Source organism: Engystomops pustulosus, chromosome 1, assembly GCF_040894005.1.
Source record: "Engystomops pustulosus chromosome 1, aEngPut4.maternal, whole genome shotgun sequence".
Taxonomy (NCBI): domain Eukaryota; kingdom Metazoa; phylum Chordata; class Amphibia; order Anura; family Leptodactylidae; genus Engystomops; species Engystomops pustulosus.
This window is the reverse complement of record NC_092411.1, coordinates 22,087,351-22,107,019: the sequence shown is the minus strand read 5'-3', so window position 1 is coordinate 22,107,019 and position 19,669 is coordinate 22,087,351. Positions and strand designations below refer to the sequence as shown.

Here is a 19,669-nt window from a genome sequence, read left to right as displayed (position 1 = left end):
TACAGTATGTAGTAACCTCCTGAGCTCCTCCTAGTGGTGGTGTATATACAGTATGTAGTAATCTCCTGGTCTCCCCCTAGTGGTGGTGTATATACAGTATGTAGTAACCTCCTGAGCTCCTCCTAGTGGTGGTGTATATACAGTATGTAGTAATCTCCTGGTCTCCCCCTAGTGGTGGTGTATATACAGTATGTAGTAACCTCCTGAGCTCCTCCTAGTGGTGGTGTATATACAGTATGTAGTAATTTCCTGAGCTCCTCCTAGTGGTGGCTGTATATACAGTATGTAGTAATCTCCTGAGCTCCCCCTAGTGGTGGTGTATATACAGTATGTAGTAATCTCCTGAGTTCCTCCTAGTGGTGGTGTATATACAGTATGTAGTAATCTCCTGAGCTCCTCCTAGTGGTGGCTGTATATACAGTATGTAGTAATCTCCTGAGCTCCCCCTAGTTGTGGTGTATATACAGTATATAGTAATGTCCCTAACTAACCATAGTGGTGGCTGTATATGCAGTATGTAGTAATCTCCTGGTCTCCCCCTAGTGGTGGCTGTATATACAGTATGTAGTAATCTCCCGATCTCCTCCTAGTGGTGGTGTATATACAGTATGTAGTAATCTCCTGAGCTCCTCCTAGTGGTGACTGTATATACAGTATGTAGTAATCTCCTGAGCTCCCCTAGTGGTGGCTGTATATACAGTATGTAGTAATCTCCTGAGCTCCCCCTAGTGGTGGTGTATATACAGTTTGTAGTAATCTCCTGAGCTCCTCCTAGTGGTGGCTGTATATACAGTATGTAGTAATCTCCTGATCTCCCCCTAGTGGTGGTATATATACAGTTTGTAGTAATCTCCTGAGCTCCTCCTAGTGGTGGTGTATATACATTATGTAGTAATCTCCTGAGCTCCTCCTAGTGGTGGTATATATACAGTATATAGTAATCTCCTGAGCTCCTCCTAGTGGTGGCTGTATATACAGTATGTAGTAATAACCTGAGTTCCTCCTAGTGGTGGCTGTATATACAGTATGTAGTAATCTCCTGAGCTCCTCCTAGTGGTGGTGTATATACAGTATGTAGTAATCTCCTGAGCTCCCCCTAGTGGTGGCTGTATATACAATATGTAGTAATCTCCTGAGCTCCTCCTAGTGGTGGCTGTACATACAGTATGTAGTAATCTCCTGAGCTCCTCCTAGTGGTGGCTGTATATACAGTGTGTAGATATTTCCTGAGCTCCCCCTAGTGGTGGTTGTATATACAGTGGGGTTCATTTACTTAGCGCTTCTGCGGCCACATTTCCATCGGGTTTCCCAAATTTTTCCGTCTTGCGCCAAATTCCGCCGGGATTTTGGCGCACGTGATCGGCTTTCATGCAACAGACAGCGGGGGCGTGGCCGTCGGACAACCCGACGGATTCAGAAAAAACGTGGAATTTAAAAATCGAAATGTGTCGCAAGATCAGCACTTACATGCACCGGGAAGAAGCAGGTGAACTCCGGGGACCTCAGCGCAGCAGCGACACAGGAAGGAAGTCGGGCACACGACCTTAGTGAATCCCGGCAGACCCTGAATCCTTGTCGGACAAAGCACCGCAGGATCACGACTGGACCGGGTAAGTAAATGAGCCCCAGTGTGTAGTAATTTCCTGAGCTCCCCCTAGTGGTATATATAGAGATTGTTTTGCAGTGAGGAGGAGATAATACTTTTATCTATCGTTTACTAGTTCAAAAATTAGAGATACAAAAAAATCTAATATCCAAGCTCCAGTCCCCATTTTACAAATAAAAATAAATGAAAACAAATATTAAAACTTGTGAAATTTACACATTGTAAGATTTTTTTAGTGTGTATATATATATTGATAGATAGATAGATAGATACTATAGATACATAGACTTTATAAACACTTAATAAATTTGTTATCATTGTGTTTACATGTGTCAAATATTTGTGATTTGGACCAGAATCAGAATCTTCTGTGTATACGGCGGTTAATGAATTACAATGCGATTACCTAACGTTTTATAAGGAGAGCCCCTCCATGACCCCCAGTGGTCTCTCACATTCACCATGGCGGCTGTACTGCGTCTTCTGTGGCTGTCGCTTCTAGCATGTTTGTTCCTTGTACCAGGGGATATAAGGTTAGTTGGGGGATGTAGGCGCTTATATATGGTCATCTGCTGCCTGAGACGAGCTGTAGAGCGATGTCCCCTCTGCCCCTTCTAACTGTAATATATATTTGGTTAATTTTTTTAGGAAGATTTCTTCATGTAGTGTCTCTCATGCTGACATCGGGGGTGAATAGACACCGGGGCACATTTACCTACTGGAGTTCACCGAGAGTGTAATGCCCAATGATAATGCACTGTGCCGCGATTCACTAAGATCGTGCGCCCGATATCCTGCATGTGTCGCTTCCCCGCTCAGGTCCGCAGGAGTTCACCTTTTAGTGGTGCATGTTAGGGCTTGGTCTTGCGACACAATTTGAAAGTTAAATCCTGCGCTCAGTCCGAAGCAGTCGGATTGTCTGACGGCCCACCCTCTAAATTGTGTCACATGCAAGCCAACGCAGACCCTTTTTAAATACCTGTACAAGCTGTGTAATCCGTAATAAAAAGGTGCACAGTCCGACGAAAGTGAGCAGCCCGACCCTTAGTAAATGAGCCCCACTAGTAAACGACTGCACCTCTGATACTGCCCCCCATATTGCTGCAGGTTGTGGTGCCTGAGGCAAGAGGCTCAACTTGCCTCATGGCCAGTGCACCCCTGTATTTGGAGCTTCTGCTCCATAAGGGTCATAATACTAAGCGGAGCCACTAGCGGGTTTTATACATTGTAGGGCCCCTAAAGGGGAGAGATACATTATCACATACCATGTTCAACCTTATGTACAACCCAAATATGATAAATGAAGCTGAATGTATGTGTATGTATGTGTGTGTATGTATCTCTGTGTGCCTTACCTTGCTATTAAATACTCCAGTCATATCCAGAGCTGCAATCATCTACCGTTATATCATCTCATATGACTGCAGTTCTGGATGTGACTGTAGTATTAATCTGCTTTTATATTATCTCTGATACTCCTGTCACATCCAGAGCAGAAGTCTTGTATCTCCCATTAGATCATTTCTAATACTACATTCACATACAGAGGTGAAATCATCTATCTACCGTTATATCAACTCAGATTACTGCAGCTCTGGCTGTGACTGGAGTATTAATCTGCTGTTATATTATTTCTGATACACCAGTAACATGGAAAACAGAAGTCTTATATCTGCCATTACATAATCTCTGACACTAAAGTCACAGCCAGAGCTGCAATCATCTATCTAGAATGTGACTGGAGTTTTAGGGCTGTACTTAGACAAAGTTCTCTTGTTTTCAGATCTATAGAGAAGGCAACTGCTATGATATGTTCTCAATAACAATGCTTATATCATCTATGATACTCCAGTCCCATCCAGAGCTGCAGGCTTAATTTTGCCATTAAATACTCCAGTCAGATCCACAGCTGTAATCATCTATCTATTGTTAAATTATTTTGGATACTCCAGTCACATTCAGAGCTGCAATCATCTATCTACCATTATATTATCTAAGATGCAGCTCTGGATGTGACTGAAGTATCAATATGCTATTATATTATCTCTGATACTCCAGTCACATACAGAGCAGAAGCCTTATATCTGCCATTATATCGTCTCTGATACTAAAGTCACATCCAGAGTTGCAATCATCTATCTAGAATGTGACTGGAGTATTGGGGTTGTACTTAGATAAAGTTCTCTTGTTTTTAGCTCTGAACAGGAGGCAACTGCTGCGCCGCCTCCTTCCACGGACTGTGAGATGGGCGTCTGGACAGAGTGGAGTGAATGTGACCCCTGTACTAGACTGAAGGTAAATATGGATTTTGGCTAAGGGGTTGTTTGCGCTCAATATTAGGAAAGTGCAGAAATATCTGCTGCTAATGACATGTATGAGAATGGCTGCCAATGTAATACAAGCAGCAGAGCAGGGGGGCTCTAGTAGACCATCAGTCCCATTACCATTAAGGATATTTATGGCACACGTCATATCATATCCAAGCTAGAATCCTGGAATATAAATCCATATTTCACAGTCCTGCTGCTACTAACAACATACATAAAGGTATGATCTCTCCAGGGAGAATATATAATACTGGCTGCGGATAGCACCGTAATGTGAGAACCCCCCCCCCCCCCAGTGCACTTGGAAAAGTTGCAATAATTAATATTTATCCTGATAATAAATCTTTATCTATATAGCGTTTCATATTTCATATCACTTTACAGATCATGGGGGACAAATACAAATAAAATAAGGCATTACATAGTAATGTGAAACAATAGAATAGAATAGAAGACTAGAAGAGAAATCCATATTCCACTGTCCTGCTGCTACTAACAACAAAAGGTCTGATTTCACTGCTTGCAAATCCCTGCAGAGCAGAATAGAAATCAGTCTGGGAAATGATGCAAAAAGTAACAATATTAAATATCCAAAAAAGGATATTACCAAGAATCCAAAGTGTATGGGTGGTAGCAGGGCCGGCCCCAGGTTTTAGTGGGCCCTTGGGCGACAGAGCCCTAGTGGGCCCCTTTATGGGCCACCCTCCAGTAGTCACACTGCCCCCCCATCCCCGTGTACACATTCCTCCCCTCCCACTGTATACACACTGCCCCTCCTACTCCTGTATACACACTGCCCCCCTCCTGTATACACACTGCCCCCCTCCTGTATACACACTGCACCCCTCCTGTATACACACTGCCCCCCCTCCTGTATACACACTGCCCCCCCTCCTGTATACACACTGCCCCCCCCTCCTGTATACACACTGCCCCCCCCTCCTGTATACACACTGCCCCCCCTCCTGTATACACACTGCCCCCTGTATACACACTGCCCCCCTCCTGTATACACACTGCCCCCCTCCTGTATACACACTGCCTCCCTCCTCCTGTATACACACTGCCTCCCTCCTCCTGTATACACACTGCCCCCCTCCTGTATACACACTGCCCCCCTCCTGTATACACACTGCACCCCTCCTGTATACACACTGCCCCCCCTCCTGTATACACACTGCCTCCCCTCCTGTATACACACTGCCCCCCTCCTGTATACACACTGCCCCCCTCCTGTATACACACTGCCCCCCTCCTGTATACACACTGCCCCCCTCCTGTATACACACTGCCCCCCCTCCTGTATACACACTGCCCCCCCTCCTGTATACACACTGCCCCCCTCCTGTATACACACTGCCCCCTGTATACACACTGCCCCCCTCCTGTATACACACTGCCCCCCTCCTGTATACACACTGCCTCCCTCCTCCTGTATACACACTGCCTCCCTCCTCCTGTATACACACTGCCTCCCTCCTCCTGTATACACACTGCCCCCCTCCTGTATACACACTGCCCCCCTCCTGTATACACACTGCCTCCCTCCTCCTGTATACACACTGCCTCCCTCCTCCTGTATACACACTGCCTCCCTCCTCCTGTATACACACTGCCTCCCTCCTCCTGTATACACACTGCCTCCCTCCTCCTGTATACACACTGCACCCCCTCCTGTATACACACTGCCCCCTGTATACACACTGCCCCCCTTCCTGTATACACACTGCCCCCTGTATACACACTGCCCCCCTCCTGTATACACACTGCCCCCTGTATACACACTGCCCCCTGTATACACACTGCCCCCTGTATACACACTGCCTCCCCTCCTGTATACACACTGCCCCCTGTATACACACTGCCCCCCTTCCTGTATACACACTGCCCCCCTCCTGTATACACACTGCCCCCCTCCTGTATACACACTGCCCCCCTCCTCCTGTATACACACTGACCCCCCCCCTGTATACACACTGCCCCCCCTCCTGTATACACACAGCCCCCCCTCCTCCTGTATACACACTGCCCCCTCCTCCTGTATACACACTGCCCCCCTCCTCCTGTATACACACTGCCCCCCTCCTCCTGTATACACACTGCCCCCCTCCTCCTGTATACACACTGCCCCCCTCCTCCTGTATACACACTGCCCCCCTCCTCCATACACACTGCCCCTCCTCCTGTATACACACTGCCCCCCTCCTCCTGTATACACACTGCCCCCCTCCTCCTGTATACACACTGCCCCCCTCCTCCTGTATACACACTGCCCCCCCTCCTGTATACACACTGACCCCCTCCATGGCCCCTGTCATGTCTCCCCCTCACCTGATGCAGCTCTCTCTGTGTTGTTACTGCTTTCCCCGGCATGTCATGTGACCATGACATCATCAAAGGTCCTTCAGCCTCTGGGGAAAGCAGTGAGTGCAAATGCTCTCATCGCGATCTGTGTCTGGAGGACACAGATCGCGATGAGATAGGAAAGGAATCTCCCGGGCAGCGGGGCAGATGTCCTGCTGACCCGGGGAGATCCGTGGGTCCGGGTGGGCCCCTCCAGTACCCCGGGGCCCCGGCACTTGCCCGGGTTAGCCGGGTGGTGGCGCTGGGCCTGGGTGGTAGGCTGCAGGGCTGTGAAGAGCGGTAGGCAGCATCTGTTTTGAATTGCAGCAAAAACCTTATTAAACTGGTGTGTGCGATGTCCCTGCCAAGGCCTAATGGGTATCACAGAGTTTGGCTAGGGGTCGAGTGGTCTTGGTCGAAGGTCTAGCTGGCCCGTCAAGGTCACCCTCTACTGGCAGATGAGTATCCTCCCACACTCTTCGGTGCTGACAGCAGGGGGGGGGTGCACGGACATAAGGATCCTCCCAGGGAATGACATCCCAAATTTTGAGGAGGTGAAAAAGGGACAAAAGATATGGGGAGCACTGTGGAAATTTTTCGCCCTACGCCCTGCCTTTTTCTCCACCCATTACTCCACTTACAAACAGTACCATTCCTCTTTTAGTGCCTGCAGAGATCTCGGTCACATTGGGGGTCATTTACTAAGGGCCCGATTCGCGTTTTCTCGACGTGTTACCCGAATATTTCTGATTTGCGCCGATTGTACCTGAATTGCCCCGGGATTGTGGCGCACGCGATCGGATTGTGGCGCATTGGCGTCGGCATGCGCGCGACGGAAATGGGGGGGGGGGGCGTGGCCGAACGAAAACCGACATATTCGGAAAAACCGCTGCATTTAAAAACCGAAAAAGTGTCGCTTGGGAAGCGCTTACCTTCACTTGGTCCGAGCTGGTGTATTCCGGCGCGTTCAGATGCTTTTCAGCGCAGCAGCGCCACCTGGTGGACGGAGGGGGAACTACCTTCATAAATCCCGTCCGGACCCGAATCCACCGCAGAGAATGCGCCGCTGGATCGCGAATGGGTCGGGTAAGTAAATCTGCCCCATTGTGTCCCCTTTCCTTACCTTTACTCATACGCCAAGAGGCCATGATAGAGTTGGGACGCCCAGTAGAGGTGAATTTGCCATGTCAATCACCAGGCGTGGGTCACCGTCTTTTGGTCTAGGTGGAGAAGACCTTGTCCGACAGGCGGATTGCAAGAAGAGGGAGAAGCTGTGGCACATTGGAAATAGTTCTGCCTGAGGCACTCTCAGTGTATGTGTGTGTAAAGCATCCCTGGGTAGATGGGAGAGGAGAGACACTTGTTCTTAGTGGCAGCCAGGGATCACACGTAGGCAAGAGATGTAGAACATCAACTTACTGTTACTTTATTCCAGGAAATGAACACAGCAAAGGCAACTGGCCAAGATAACAGTCCAATCTGTCCAGGTCCAAGTAGCTATTTGGATTATGTTTGGCAAAGGATGCTCACAGCCTAGTTTCTGTAGCTTTAGGCTTCTGCAGCACTCCTAGACAGACCTTGTTAGGTGTCAGAGCTGCTGGAGGCCATACTAAGAAATTTATGTATTATTATATACAATGGATATATTATTAAAGGCAACTTCACGTAGGAACCACACAGATTGTCAGATTCGGTTGGCTATACTTCACCTACACCTTAGGGACATTAGAAGTATATATGGTTCGTAAGGACAGCCTGTGTCAGTCTCCACTCCTCCACACTCATCAAACTCCTCCACCACTAGCTGTCACGTACAATCAGCAGACAGGGGACAGTGGTGTGGAGGAGAGGAAGAATGCATGAGGAGACACACACAAGCTGCAGCTGCCGACTCCCTTTGCTGTGACACTCATATTTAGCTCACATGCTGTCCATTTCCTTCTGATCCTCCTTGAGATTGTTCTACTCCTTCATTGGAGTCCAGCTGTGTTTATTTAAAGAAAATCTAACAGCAGGATCAAGGATAGTAAACCAAGCACACTTACATGCTGGTGTGTACCATCTCTGGCAGGCTCTGGTCTTATTTAAGATTTTTGTTTTTAAGGGAAAAAAAGGCTTTAAACATTTTGCAAATGAGCATGACTGGCTCCAGGCTCCATTAACGTGTATGGAGCCCCTCAGGCTTATTTACATAATTTTAAAAGCTTTTTTTTTTTTAAACCAAGCCATAAAAAGTTAAAAGAAGAGAAGATCCTGCCAGAGGGGGTACATGTATGCAGTCAGTGTGCTTTGTTAACAATCCTTCATCCTGGTGGTAGATGTCCTTTAAAGTGATTGGACTTGATCAGGAAAGGCAAACACCTGTCTTTTTGTCAGGCTCCAGAGGTAGTAGACCCACTGGACCACCGCGGACAATGACATAAGCCGACACCTGGGGCCAGAATTTAAGTGGCACCTGGTTTTCACCAGAGCCCGCCGCAAAGCGGGGTGGACTTGCTGCAGCGAGGTACCACCAGGTGGTTCCACAGGTGCAACTTTGTCTGTGGTGGCAGCCAAGGCGAGGTACACAGAGGTTAGGCAGGATCATTGGACAGGCAAGGAATCAGAATCAGCAACGGAGCAACAGGTCAGGACAGGCTGAACAGGATCAGAACAGAACAGGAAAGCACACAATGAACGCAGGGCATCAGGGAACAAGCTTTTTCAATGGCACTAGGCACGAAGATCCGGCTGGGTGAGTGGGGAAAGGCTGGGTTAAATAGGATTCTCGGTAAGGCCATTGCCATGTAACAGCGCGAGTTGGTTTGCACAACGTTGCCTCCATCTGATCCCTGGATACGGCTGTTACCACCACGGGCTCCCAATCCATTACCCAGGCACATATCTTACAGACATCAAGGGACACATACTACAGACTCTAAGGGTTTCCCCAGGGAGAACCAGTACATCAGCCTCTCCCTCCATATTTCTTGCACACACCACCTGCTGGAGACCTGCCAGGCTGCAGGACAGCCCTCCGGTCCCCATATTAAGCACTGTGACATCAGCGTGCCTAGGCCGCAACCGCCAACCACTCCGGTATTCTGGGCCACGGCTGCCACTGGCGTCACGAACAGAATTATCTATTTCTCTGCCTTATACTGGGACTATAGACTGTGCTGCCTAACCCTGGTGCCATCCGGGTTAAGGCCCAAGTGATTTGTGTTCTACCACATAGACTGTGTTATTGCATCGCCAAGTGCTGTCGAGTGCTGCTCCAGACTCCCTCTGGAAGTCTGTGTGAACAGCAAGGAGCTCCAGCCTGCCAAAATCCTCAGTGGCGGGAAATCCAGGTAACTTGCCAAGCTCCAGCCATGCGTGAATGGTGCAAACCCCGCCTGCTAGCTCTGTGACGCAGGAAGAAATAGAGCCCGCCGAGCTCTTGGAGGGAAGAACTTTGACTCCACCCGAAGTGGACTTCCTGCCACACCTCAGAACTTCGGTGGACTTTGAGCAGAGTGGTCATCAGCACCAAGTCTGGTCTAAGACCTCTTCCCCCTGCCGAGGAACCGAAGTTCCTGGAAGCCTTAGAGACAGTCATCGTGGTTTCCGCCCAGCCAGTCTGAAGACCCTCCGTGGCACACCGGCTGCACCGAGGCATGACACGGGTCTCTGTCATGCAGACCTTCCTTCAGTCAGTGACGGGGCAAAATGGACAAACGACTCCTGCTCCAGAGCCAGTTCCAGGGCCTACTGCGGCTGAAAATTCCCTCACCGCTCCCGCTGCTGCGGCAGATCCTCCGTCTGTTCCTGCTCCAGTTCCAGCACCTGCTTGCCCACCTGTGGAGCCCGAGCCTACACCAGAGAAGAAGGGCGTGACACCGGCACTCCCACAGCCTCGGGGCAGAGGTGAGTCCCTCAGCCATCATCTCAGAGATGCTGTCTCTGACCAACGCAGACGGGAGAAGGAGGCCCAGCGGTTCATGGCAGGCCGGTCGAAGGAGGGCGCCTGGGTCCAACGCTTGGACTGGCAGCAGAGTTTCAGCTTTGCCACCGAAGACTTCACCGAACGGGAGGTTTTCATTCCCTACCAGTCCGGCAGGCAGCCTGATCTGCCAGAGTGACTCCACAACCTGAGGCCCAGGGAATGGATCGAGTTCTTTCTGCAGGAAGGACCTCGAGGACCCTGGGCGGCTGCTGTGATCCGGATCCCCGATGCCGAGAAGGAAGCCTATGATGCCTATGAGGACTTTTGTGAGGAGGACTTCTGGCAGGAACCTCCCGCTTCTTTCCGGGCTGTGACTCCCCACGCGGTGACCCACAGGAGTGCCCCGTCTACTGTTATTGTCAGCATGGGTCCCATCACCATCCATGGTACAGGCCTGGTCCAGGGGAATAGCCCGACTGTCTCTCCAAGGGTCCTCCGTGGCGGGAGATGCTGCGGCAGAAGAGCCCCATCTGGGGGCTCCAACAGAAGATCCTCATCCGACAGCTGCCTACCAGTGTGGTGATGACCCAGCCCCAGAAGATTTGGAAGTGGAGGGAGCTGCGGCACATCGATGGTCCCAGGCCTTGCTGAGCAACCAGCTAAAGAGGCGATATCCTGGAAAGCGCCCTTCCCCCTGAATATCAGGAGACCCTTGGGGACGCTAAGGAACCTGCAGTTCCTGGAACTGCCATCAGGTGTCCCCAGCCGGCTGCTGTTTCCCCACCGGATCCAGAAGTGGATCTCAATTGTGATGCAGAAGACAACAAGCAATCCCTGACGGTCTGAAGCCCACTCACTGCTGTAAATTGTATATTTGACTTTTTTGATTTTCTATTCACAGTTGGGCTGCGCCCACATACCCAAAGAGCCAGAGACTATCCTGGAACTCTCCACTATTTATTTATTAAAAGTCAGAAACATTCCTGGACTATCCCCCAGTTGTGCTATGCTAGCACCCACCTCTGCTGAAGCAGAGTCACCTCACCAAAGGACTCTGTCCCTCATCTGAAGAGGAGACCCTTTGCTGTTACTACACTTTTTCCCCCCTCAAGGGTTATGCTCTGAGAGACTTTAGTCGGTTACTCCAAAGGAAAAAGTTTACTATGTTGCACTTAAAGCCTTTCATTTTCAGAAATGGACATTCTGTTTGCACTATACAGTGGGGCACATTTACTTACCCGGTCCAGTCGCGATCCAGCGGTGCGTTCTCCGACGCTGATTCGGGTTCTGCCGGGATTCACTAAGGTCCGTGCGCCGATATTCACCATGTTTCGCTGCTGCACCGAGGTCCGCCGAAGTTCACCTGCTTTTTTCTGGTGTATGTGAGTGCTTGATCTTGCGACACAAATGGCTTTTTAAATTCTGCGTTTTTTCCGAATCTTTCGGGTTGTCCGGTGGCCACGCCCCCCGATTTCTGTCGCGCGAAAGACGGCGCGATTGCACCAAAAATCGATCGCGTGCGCCACAATCCCGTGAAATACAGCGCAAAGCAGAAATATTTGGGAAAAACCCGACGGATTCGCGGCTGCGGACCCTTAGTAAATGTGCCCCAGTACCTTTTCTCTCTAGGAAAATGGACATTGGTTATTTGTTACCAAGAGTAGCCATGCTTCTGTAACGTTATGTAACGTTTAAGCTATGTACCCAATGGGCTGTCCCAGCCAATGCGATTTGAATGTTTGCACAACTATAGTATTAGTACTATACGTAAGTTTGCATGTAACCTTTGTATGCCAGGCTTTGCAGGAATGTAATCAAGTCTGTGTTGGACCGTCTTTTATTTGTCAAATCCTGACGGCGGGCTTACACCTCAAACCAAAGCTTCGTATTTGTGTGGCGTCTGTAAACTGCGGGTCCTTAGGGGAGCAGGGGTGTTCACATAGTAACACCTAGACACCATACACCAGGGTAAGACCGTCAGACGTCAGGTATATTGTATCTACTGTACCATTTTATGTGTGTAATTCACCTAGGTGAAGTGTCTTCAAACAAATATTCAGGCCTTGGTGCAAGGAGTGGATTACAGGACGTGACACCACACCTTTCCCTAACAAACAGTTGGTTTAAGGGGCGATAGCTACCAACTGTACTGTATTCATTTTTGTGTACCCAGTCCAACACCAACCTAGGTGCCTGCCTCCAGGACCGTGGGCGGTTGCCTGCTGTTGTTCATTAAAGAACCATGAGTTATTTTACACAACGTTGCCTCAGTTTGATCCCTGGATATGGCTGTTACCACCACAGGCTCCCCAACCATTACCCAGACACCTAGGGGTGTATATATACAGTAAAGTAACTTGAAGTAAACTGAGCTGTGTGCTGGGCCTGCCTCCTGGTTCTTATTTTAACATCAAGGGCACCCCAATTCACCACCTATAAATCAGGAGATTATAAACCGGGGGTTTGCCCCTGGGGTTACACCAATCCACACCCCCTTCTGACACTACAGTGAGCCCCACATCAGCTAGAATACTACACTGGCCACTGTGACCCCAGAGCTAGCAAGCCACCCTAAGAAGCAGACCACCACTCGAGCCATCGTAAAGGCTCTGCGTGGGCCACTACAGTGTCCTGTGTTAACCCCTCAGCTGCCACCTCACGTAAGAGGAGTTCCCGCATCCGGCCTGACTGTCACCCATGGGCAAAACAGTGGTGCCACTCGCTACATAAGCACTTCCGGACAGTGTTTGCAACCTTACTACATGTCATCTCCCCTCCCCCCTCAAAATAGCCACCCCCATTTTCTACACCAGATGGGGGCATAATGTACATTTAAGAGCAAAAAAAGAATTTCAGATTGGCTGCAATGAAACGAAGATTGAAAACTTTAAAGGGGCCTGAATACTTTCCGTACCCCCTGTATATCTATATGTCTCCCTTACAGTACCGCTCAAGGAGCTACATCAAGTTTGCCCAATATGGCGGAGAGAAATGTCTGGGCGCACTAGGAGAACATCAGCGCTGTAAACCAGACGTCAAATGTGAAGACTTCGAAATTGACTGCGGCAAAGACTTTCAGTGTGATTCAGGTAAGTCACTCTACGTAGATTGGGACATAAGACCTTGCACCAGTTTTCTTGCTTGCACATTTTTTTGGTGCACCTTTAGCATGAGGTGTGCGCCACTGAATTGTTAAATGTCAAAGGTGCATCAGAAAAAAAGTGGTGCATTCTGTCAGAGCAGTGCAGGGGGCGCCAGATTCATAAGGATCGGGTGCCAGAAATCCTGAATATGACGCCCCCTGCACACTACACAGGGGTACATAGTGCAGACTTCACTGCTCTTAGTAAATGTGAGCCATAAAGAGAGAAGATTCCCCACAAGCAGCCGGACCGGATATAACAGAACTCAATCTGTAACTTACACTGGGGGGCGCTGTTACAGAGTATTAGGAGGGAGTGCTGTTACAGTGTATTAGGAGGGGGCGCTGTTACAGTGTATTAGGAGGGAGTGCTGTTACAGTGTATTAGGAGGGAGTGCTGTTACAGAGTATTAGGAGGGGGCGCTGTTACAGAGTATTAGGAGGGAGCGCTGTTACAGTGTATTAGGAGGGGACGCTGTTACAGTGTATTAGGAGGGAGTGCTGTTACAGTGTATTAGGAGGGGGCGCTGTTACAGTGTATTAGGAGGGGCGCTGTTACAGTGTATTAGGAGAGGGCGCTGTTACAGTGTATTAGGAAGGGGCGCTGTTACAGAGTATTAGGAGGGAGTGCTGTTACAGAGTATTAGGAGGGAGCGCTGTTACAGTGTATTAGGAGGGAGCGCTGTTACAGTGTATTAGGAGGGGGTGCGGTTACAGTGTATTAGGAGGGGGCGCTGTTACAGTATATTAGGAGGGGGTGCTGTTACAGTGTATTAGGAGGGAGTGCTGTTACAGAGTATTAGGAGGGGGCGCTGTTACAGTGTATTAGGAGGGAGTGCTGTTACAGTGTATTAGGAGGGAGCGCTGTTACAGAGTATTAGGAGGGGGCGCTGTTACAGTGTATTAGGAGGGAGTGCTGTTACAGAGTATTAGGAGGAAGTGCTGTTACAGAGTATTAGGAGGGAGCGCTGTTACAGTGTATTAGGAGGGGACGCTGTTACAGTGTATTAGGAGGGAGTGCTGTTACAGTGTATTAGGAGGGGGCGCTGTTACAGTGTATTAGGAGGGGCGCTGTTACAGTGTATTAGGAGAGGGCGCTGTTACAGTGTATTAGGAAGGGGCGCTGTTACAGAGTATTAGGAGGGAGTGCTGTTACAGAGTATTAGGAGGGAGCGCTGTTACAGTGTATTAGGAGGGAGCGCTGTTACAGTGTATTAGGAGGGGGTGCGGTTACAGTGTATTAGGAGGGGGCGCTGTTACAGTATATTAGGAGGGGGTGCTGTTACAGTGTATTAGGAGGGAGTGCTGTTACAGAGTATTAGGAGGGAATGCTGTTACAGAGTAGTAGGAGGGGGCGCTGTTACAGTGTATTAGGAGGGAGTGCTGTTACAGTGTATTAGGAGGGAGTGCTGTTACAGAGTATTAGGAGGGAGCGCTGTTACAGAGTATTAGGAGGGGGCGCTGTTACAGAGTATTAGGAGGGAGCGCTGTTACAGTGTATTAGGAAGGAGTGCTGTTACAGTGTATTAGGAGGGAGCGCTGTAACAGTGTATTAGGAGGGAGCGCTGTTACAGAGTATTAGGAGGGAGCGCTGTTACAGTGTATTAGGAGGGAGTGCTGTTACAGAGTATTAGGAAGGAGTGCTGTTACAGAGTATTAGGAGGGAGCGCTGTTACAGTGTATTAGGAGGGAGTGCTGTTACAGTGTATTAGGAGGGAGCGCTGTTACAGTGTATTAGGAGGGAGCGCTGTTACAGTGTATTAGGAGGGGGCGCTGTTACAGAGTATTAGGAGGGAGTGCTGTTACAGAGTATAAGGAGGGAGCGCTGTTACAGAGTATTAGGAGGGGGTGCTGTTACAGAGTATTAGGAGGGAGTGCTGTTACAGTGTATTAGGAGGGTGTGCTGTTACAGAGTATTAGGAGGGAGTGCTGTTACAGTGTATTAGGAGGGGGTGCTGTTACAGTGTATTAGGAGGGGGCGCTGTTACAGAGTATTAGGAGGGGGCGCTGTTACAGTGTATTAGGAGGGAGTGCTGTTACAGTGTATTAGGAGGGAGCGCTGTTACAGAGTATTAGGAGGGGGCGCTGTTACAGAGTATTAGGAGGGGGCGCTGTTACAGTGTATTAGGAGGAAGTGCTGTTACAGAGTATTAGGAGGAAGTGCTGTTACAGAGTATTAGGAGGGAGCGCTGTTACAGTGTATTAGGAGGGAGTGCTGTTACAGTGTATTAGGAGGGAGTGCTGTTACAGTGTATTAGGAGGGAGCGCTGTTACAGTGTATTAGGGGGGAGTGCTGTTACAGAGTATTAGGAGGGAGCGCTGTTACAGTGTATTAGGAGGGGGCGCTGTTACAGTGTATTAGGAGGGGGCGCTGTTACAGAGTATTAGGAGGGGGCGCTGTTACAGTGTATTAGGAGGGAGCGCTGTTACAGAGTATTAGGAAGGAGTGCTGTTACAGAGTATTAGGAGGGAGCGCTGTTACAGTATATTAGGAGGGAGTGCTGTTACAGTGTATTAGGAGGGAGTGCTGTTACAGTGTATTAGGAGGGAGTGCTGTTACAGTGTATTAGGAGGGAGCGCTGTTACAGAGAATTAGGAGGGGGCGCTGTTACAGTGTATTAGGAGGGGGCGCTGTTACAGTGTATTAGGAGGGGGCGCTGTTACAGTGTATTAGGAGGGGGCGCTGTTACAGAGTATTAGGAGGGGGCGCTGTTACAGTGTATTAGGAGGAAGTGTTGTTACAGTGTATTAGGAGGGAGCGCTGTTACAGAGTATTAGGAGGGAGCGCTGTTACAGTGTATTAGGAGGGAGCGCTGTTACAGAGTATTAGGAGGGAGCGCTGTTACAGAGTATTAGGAGGGAGTGCTGTTACAGTGTATTAGGAGGGGGCGCTCTTACAGTGTAATAGGAGGGAGTGCTGTTACAGTGTATTAGGAGGAAGTGCTGTTACAGAGTATTAGGAGGGGGCGCTGTTACAGAGTATTAGGAGGGAGCGCTGTTACAGTGTATTAGGAGGAAGTGCTGTTACAGAGTATTAGGAGGGGGCGCTGTTACAGAGTATTAGGAGGGGGCGCTGTTACAGTGTATTAGGAGGGGGCGCTGTTACAGTGTATTAGGAGGGGGCGCTGTTACAGTGTATTAGGAGGGGGCGCTGTTACAGAGTATTAGGAGGGAGCGCTGTTACAGTGTATTAGGAGGGAGTGCTGTTACAGAGTATTAGGAGGGGGCGCTGTTACAGTGTATTAGGAGGGAGTGCTGTTACAGTGTATTAGGAGGGGGCGCTCTTACAGTGTAATAGGAGGGAGTGCTGTTACAGTGTATTAGGAGGAAGTGCTGTTACAGAGTATTAGGAGGGGGCGCTGTTACAGAGTATTAGGAGGGAGTGCTGTTACAGTGTATTAGGAGGAAGTGCTGTTACAGTGTATTAGGAGGGGGCGCTCTTACAGTGTAATAGGAGGGAGTGCTGTTACAGTGTATTAGGAGGAAGTGCTGTTACAGAGTATTAGGAGGGGGCGCTGTTACAGTGTATTAGGAGGGGGCGCTGTTACAGTGTATTAGGAGGGGGCGCTGTTACAGTGTATTAGGAGGGGGTGCTGTTACAGAGTATTAGGAGGGAGCGCTGTTACAGTGTATTAGGAGGGAGTGCTGTTACAGAGTATTAGGAGGGGGCGCTGTTACAGTGTATTAGGAGGGAGTGCTGTTACAGTGTATTAGGAGGGGGCGCTCTTACAGTGTAATAGGAGGGAGTGCTGTTACAGTGTATTAGGAGGAAGTGCTGTTACAGAGTATTAGGAGGGGGCGCTGTTACAGAGTATTAGGAGGGGGCGCTGTTACAGTGTATTAGGAGGGGGCGCTGTTACAGTGTATTAGGAGGGGGTGCTGTTACAGAGTATTAGGAGGGAGCGCTGTTACAGTGTATTAGGAGGGAGTGCTGTTACAGAGTATTAGGAGGGGGCGCTGTTACAGTGTATTAGGAGGAAGTGCTGTTACAGAGTATTAGGAGGGGGCGCTGTTACAGAGTATTAGGGGGGAGTGCTGTTACAGAGTATTAGGAGGGGGCGCTGTTACAGTGTATTAGGAGGGAGTGCTGTTACAGAGTATTAGGAGGGGGCGCTGTTACAGAGTATTAGGAAGGAGTGCTGTTACAGTGTATTAGGAGGGGACGCTGTTACAGAGTATTAGGAAGGGGCGCTGTTACAGTGTATTAGGAGGGAGTGCTGTTACAGAGTATTAGGAGGGGGCGCTGTTACAGAGTATTAGGAGGGGGCGCTGTTACAGTGTATTAGGAGGGAGTGCTGTTACAGAGTATTAGGAGGGGGCGCTGTTACAGTGTATTAGGAGGGGGCGCTGTTACAGTGTATTAGGAGGGGGCGCTGTTACAGTGTATTAGGAGGGGGTGCTGTTACAGAGTATTAGGAAGGAGTGCTGTTACAGAGTATTAGGAGGGGGCGCTGTTACAGAGTATTAGGAGGGGGCGCTGTTACAGTGTATTAGGAGGGAGCGCTGTTACAGTGTATTAGGAGGGAGCGCTGTTACAGAGTATTAGGAGGGAGCGCTGTTACAGTGTATTAGGAGGGAGCGCTGTTACAGAGTATTAGGAGGGAGCGCTGTTAAAGTGTATTAGGAGGGGGCGCTCTTACAGTGTATTAGGAGGGAGCGCTGTTACAGTGTATTAGGAGGGAGCGCTGTTACAGAGTATTAGGAGGGAGCGCTGTTACAGTGTATTAGGAGGGGGCGCTGTTACAGTGTATTAGGAGGGGGCGCTCTTACAGTGTATTAGGAGGCAGCGCTGTTACAGTGTATTAGGAGGGGGCGCTGTTACAGTGTATTAGGAGGGGGCGCTGTTACAGAGTATTAGGAGGGAGCGCTGTTACAGTGTATTAGGAGGGGGCGCTGTTACAGAGTATTAGGAGGGAGCGCTGTTACAGTGTATTAGGAGGAAGTGCTGTTACAGAGTATTAGGAGGGGGCGCTGTTACAGAGTATTAGGAGGGAGCGCTGTAACAGTGTATTAGGAGGGAGCGCTGTTACAGTGTATTAGGAGGAAGTGCTGTTACAGAGTATTAGGAGGGGGCGCTGTTACAGAGTATTAGGAGGGAGCGCTGTTACAGTGTATTAGGAGGGAGTGCTGTTACAGAGTATTAGGAGGGGGCGCTGTTACAGAGTATTAGGAGGGGGCGCTGTTACAGTGTATTAGGAGGGAGTGCTGTTACAGAGTATTAGGAGGGGGCGCTGTTACAGTGTATTAGGAGGGGGCGCTGTTACAGTGTATTAGGAGGGGGCGCTGTTACAGTGTATTAGGAGGGGGCGCTGTTACAGTGTATTAGGAGGGGGCGCTGTTACAGTGTATTAGGAGGGGGTGCTGTTACAGAGTATTAGGAGGGAGCGCTGTTACAGTGTATTAGGAGGGAGTGCTGTTACAGAGTATTAGGAGGGGGCGCTGTTACAGTGTATTAGGAGGGGGCGCTGTTACAGTGTATTAGGAGGGGCACTGTTACAGAGTATTAGGAGGGAGTGCTGTTACAGTGTATTAGGAGGGGGCGCTGTTACAGTGTATTAGGAGGGGGCGCTGTTACAGTGTATTAGGAGGGGGCGCTGTTACAGTGTATTAGGAGGGGGCGCTGTTACAGTGTATTAGGAGGGGGCGCTGTTACAGTGTATTAGGAGGGGGCGCTGTTACAGTGTATTAGGAGGGGGTGCTGTTACAGTGTATTAGGAGGGGGTGCTGTTACAGTGTATTAGGAGGGGGCGCTGTTACAGTGTATTAGGAGGGAGTGCTGTTACAGAGTATTAGGAGGGAGTGCTGTTACAGAGTATTAGGAGGGGGCGCTGTTACAGAGTATTAGGAGGGGGCGCTGTTACAGTGTATTAGGAGGTGGCGATGTTGAGGGGGCGCTGTTACAGTGTATTAGGAGGGGGCGCTGTTACAGTGTATTAGGAGGGAGTGCTGTTACAGAGTATTAGGAGGGAGTGCTGTTACAGAGTATTAGGAGGGAGTGCTGTTACAGTGTATTAGGAGAGGGCGCTGTTACAGAGTATTAGGAGGGGGCGCTGTTACAGAGTATTAGGAGGGGGCGCTGTTACAGTGTATTAGGAGGTGGCGATGTTACAGTGTATTAGGAGGGGGCGCTGTTACAGTGTATTAGGAGGGGGCGCTGTTACAGTGTATTAGGAGGGAGTGCTGTTACAGAGTATTAGGAGGGAGTGCTGTTACAGAGTATTAGGAGGGAGTGCTGTTACAGTGTATTAGGAGGGAGCGCTGTTACAGAGTATTAGGAGGGGGCGCTGTTACAGTGTATTAGGAGGGAGCGCTGTTACAGAGTATTAGGAGGGAGTGCTGTTACA

At 49.5% G+C, this 19,669-nt stretch overlaps 1 protein-coding gene across 1 annotated transcript in view; it reads left to right on the top strand.

Annotated features, from left to right (window-relative positions):
* The first annotated feature begins 2,059 nt into the window (after positions 1 to 2,059).
* LOC140118026 (complement component C9-like) overlaps positions 2,060 to 19,669 on the top strand; it is a 57,487-nt gene continuing 39,877 nt past the window's right edge. Inside the window, exons 1-3 of the mRNA XM_072135385.1 lie at positions 2,060 to 2,139; positions 3,802 to 3,901; positions 13,128 to 13,272. Of these exons, the coding sequence (XP_071991486.1) occupies positions 2,069 to 2,139; positions 3,802 to 3,901; positions 13,128 to 13,272 (316 nt within the window). The 5' untranslated portion in view covers positions 2,060 to 2,068. The remainder of the gene's footprint in view (positions 2,140 to 3,801; positions 3,902 to 13,127; positions 13,273 to 19,669) is intronic.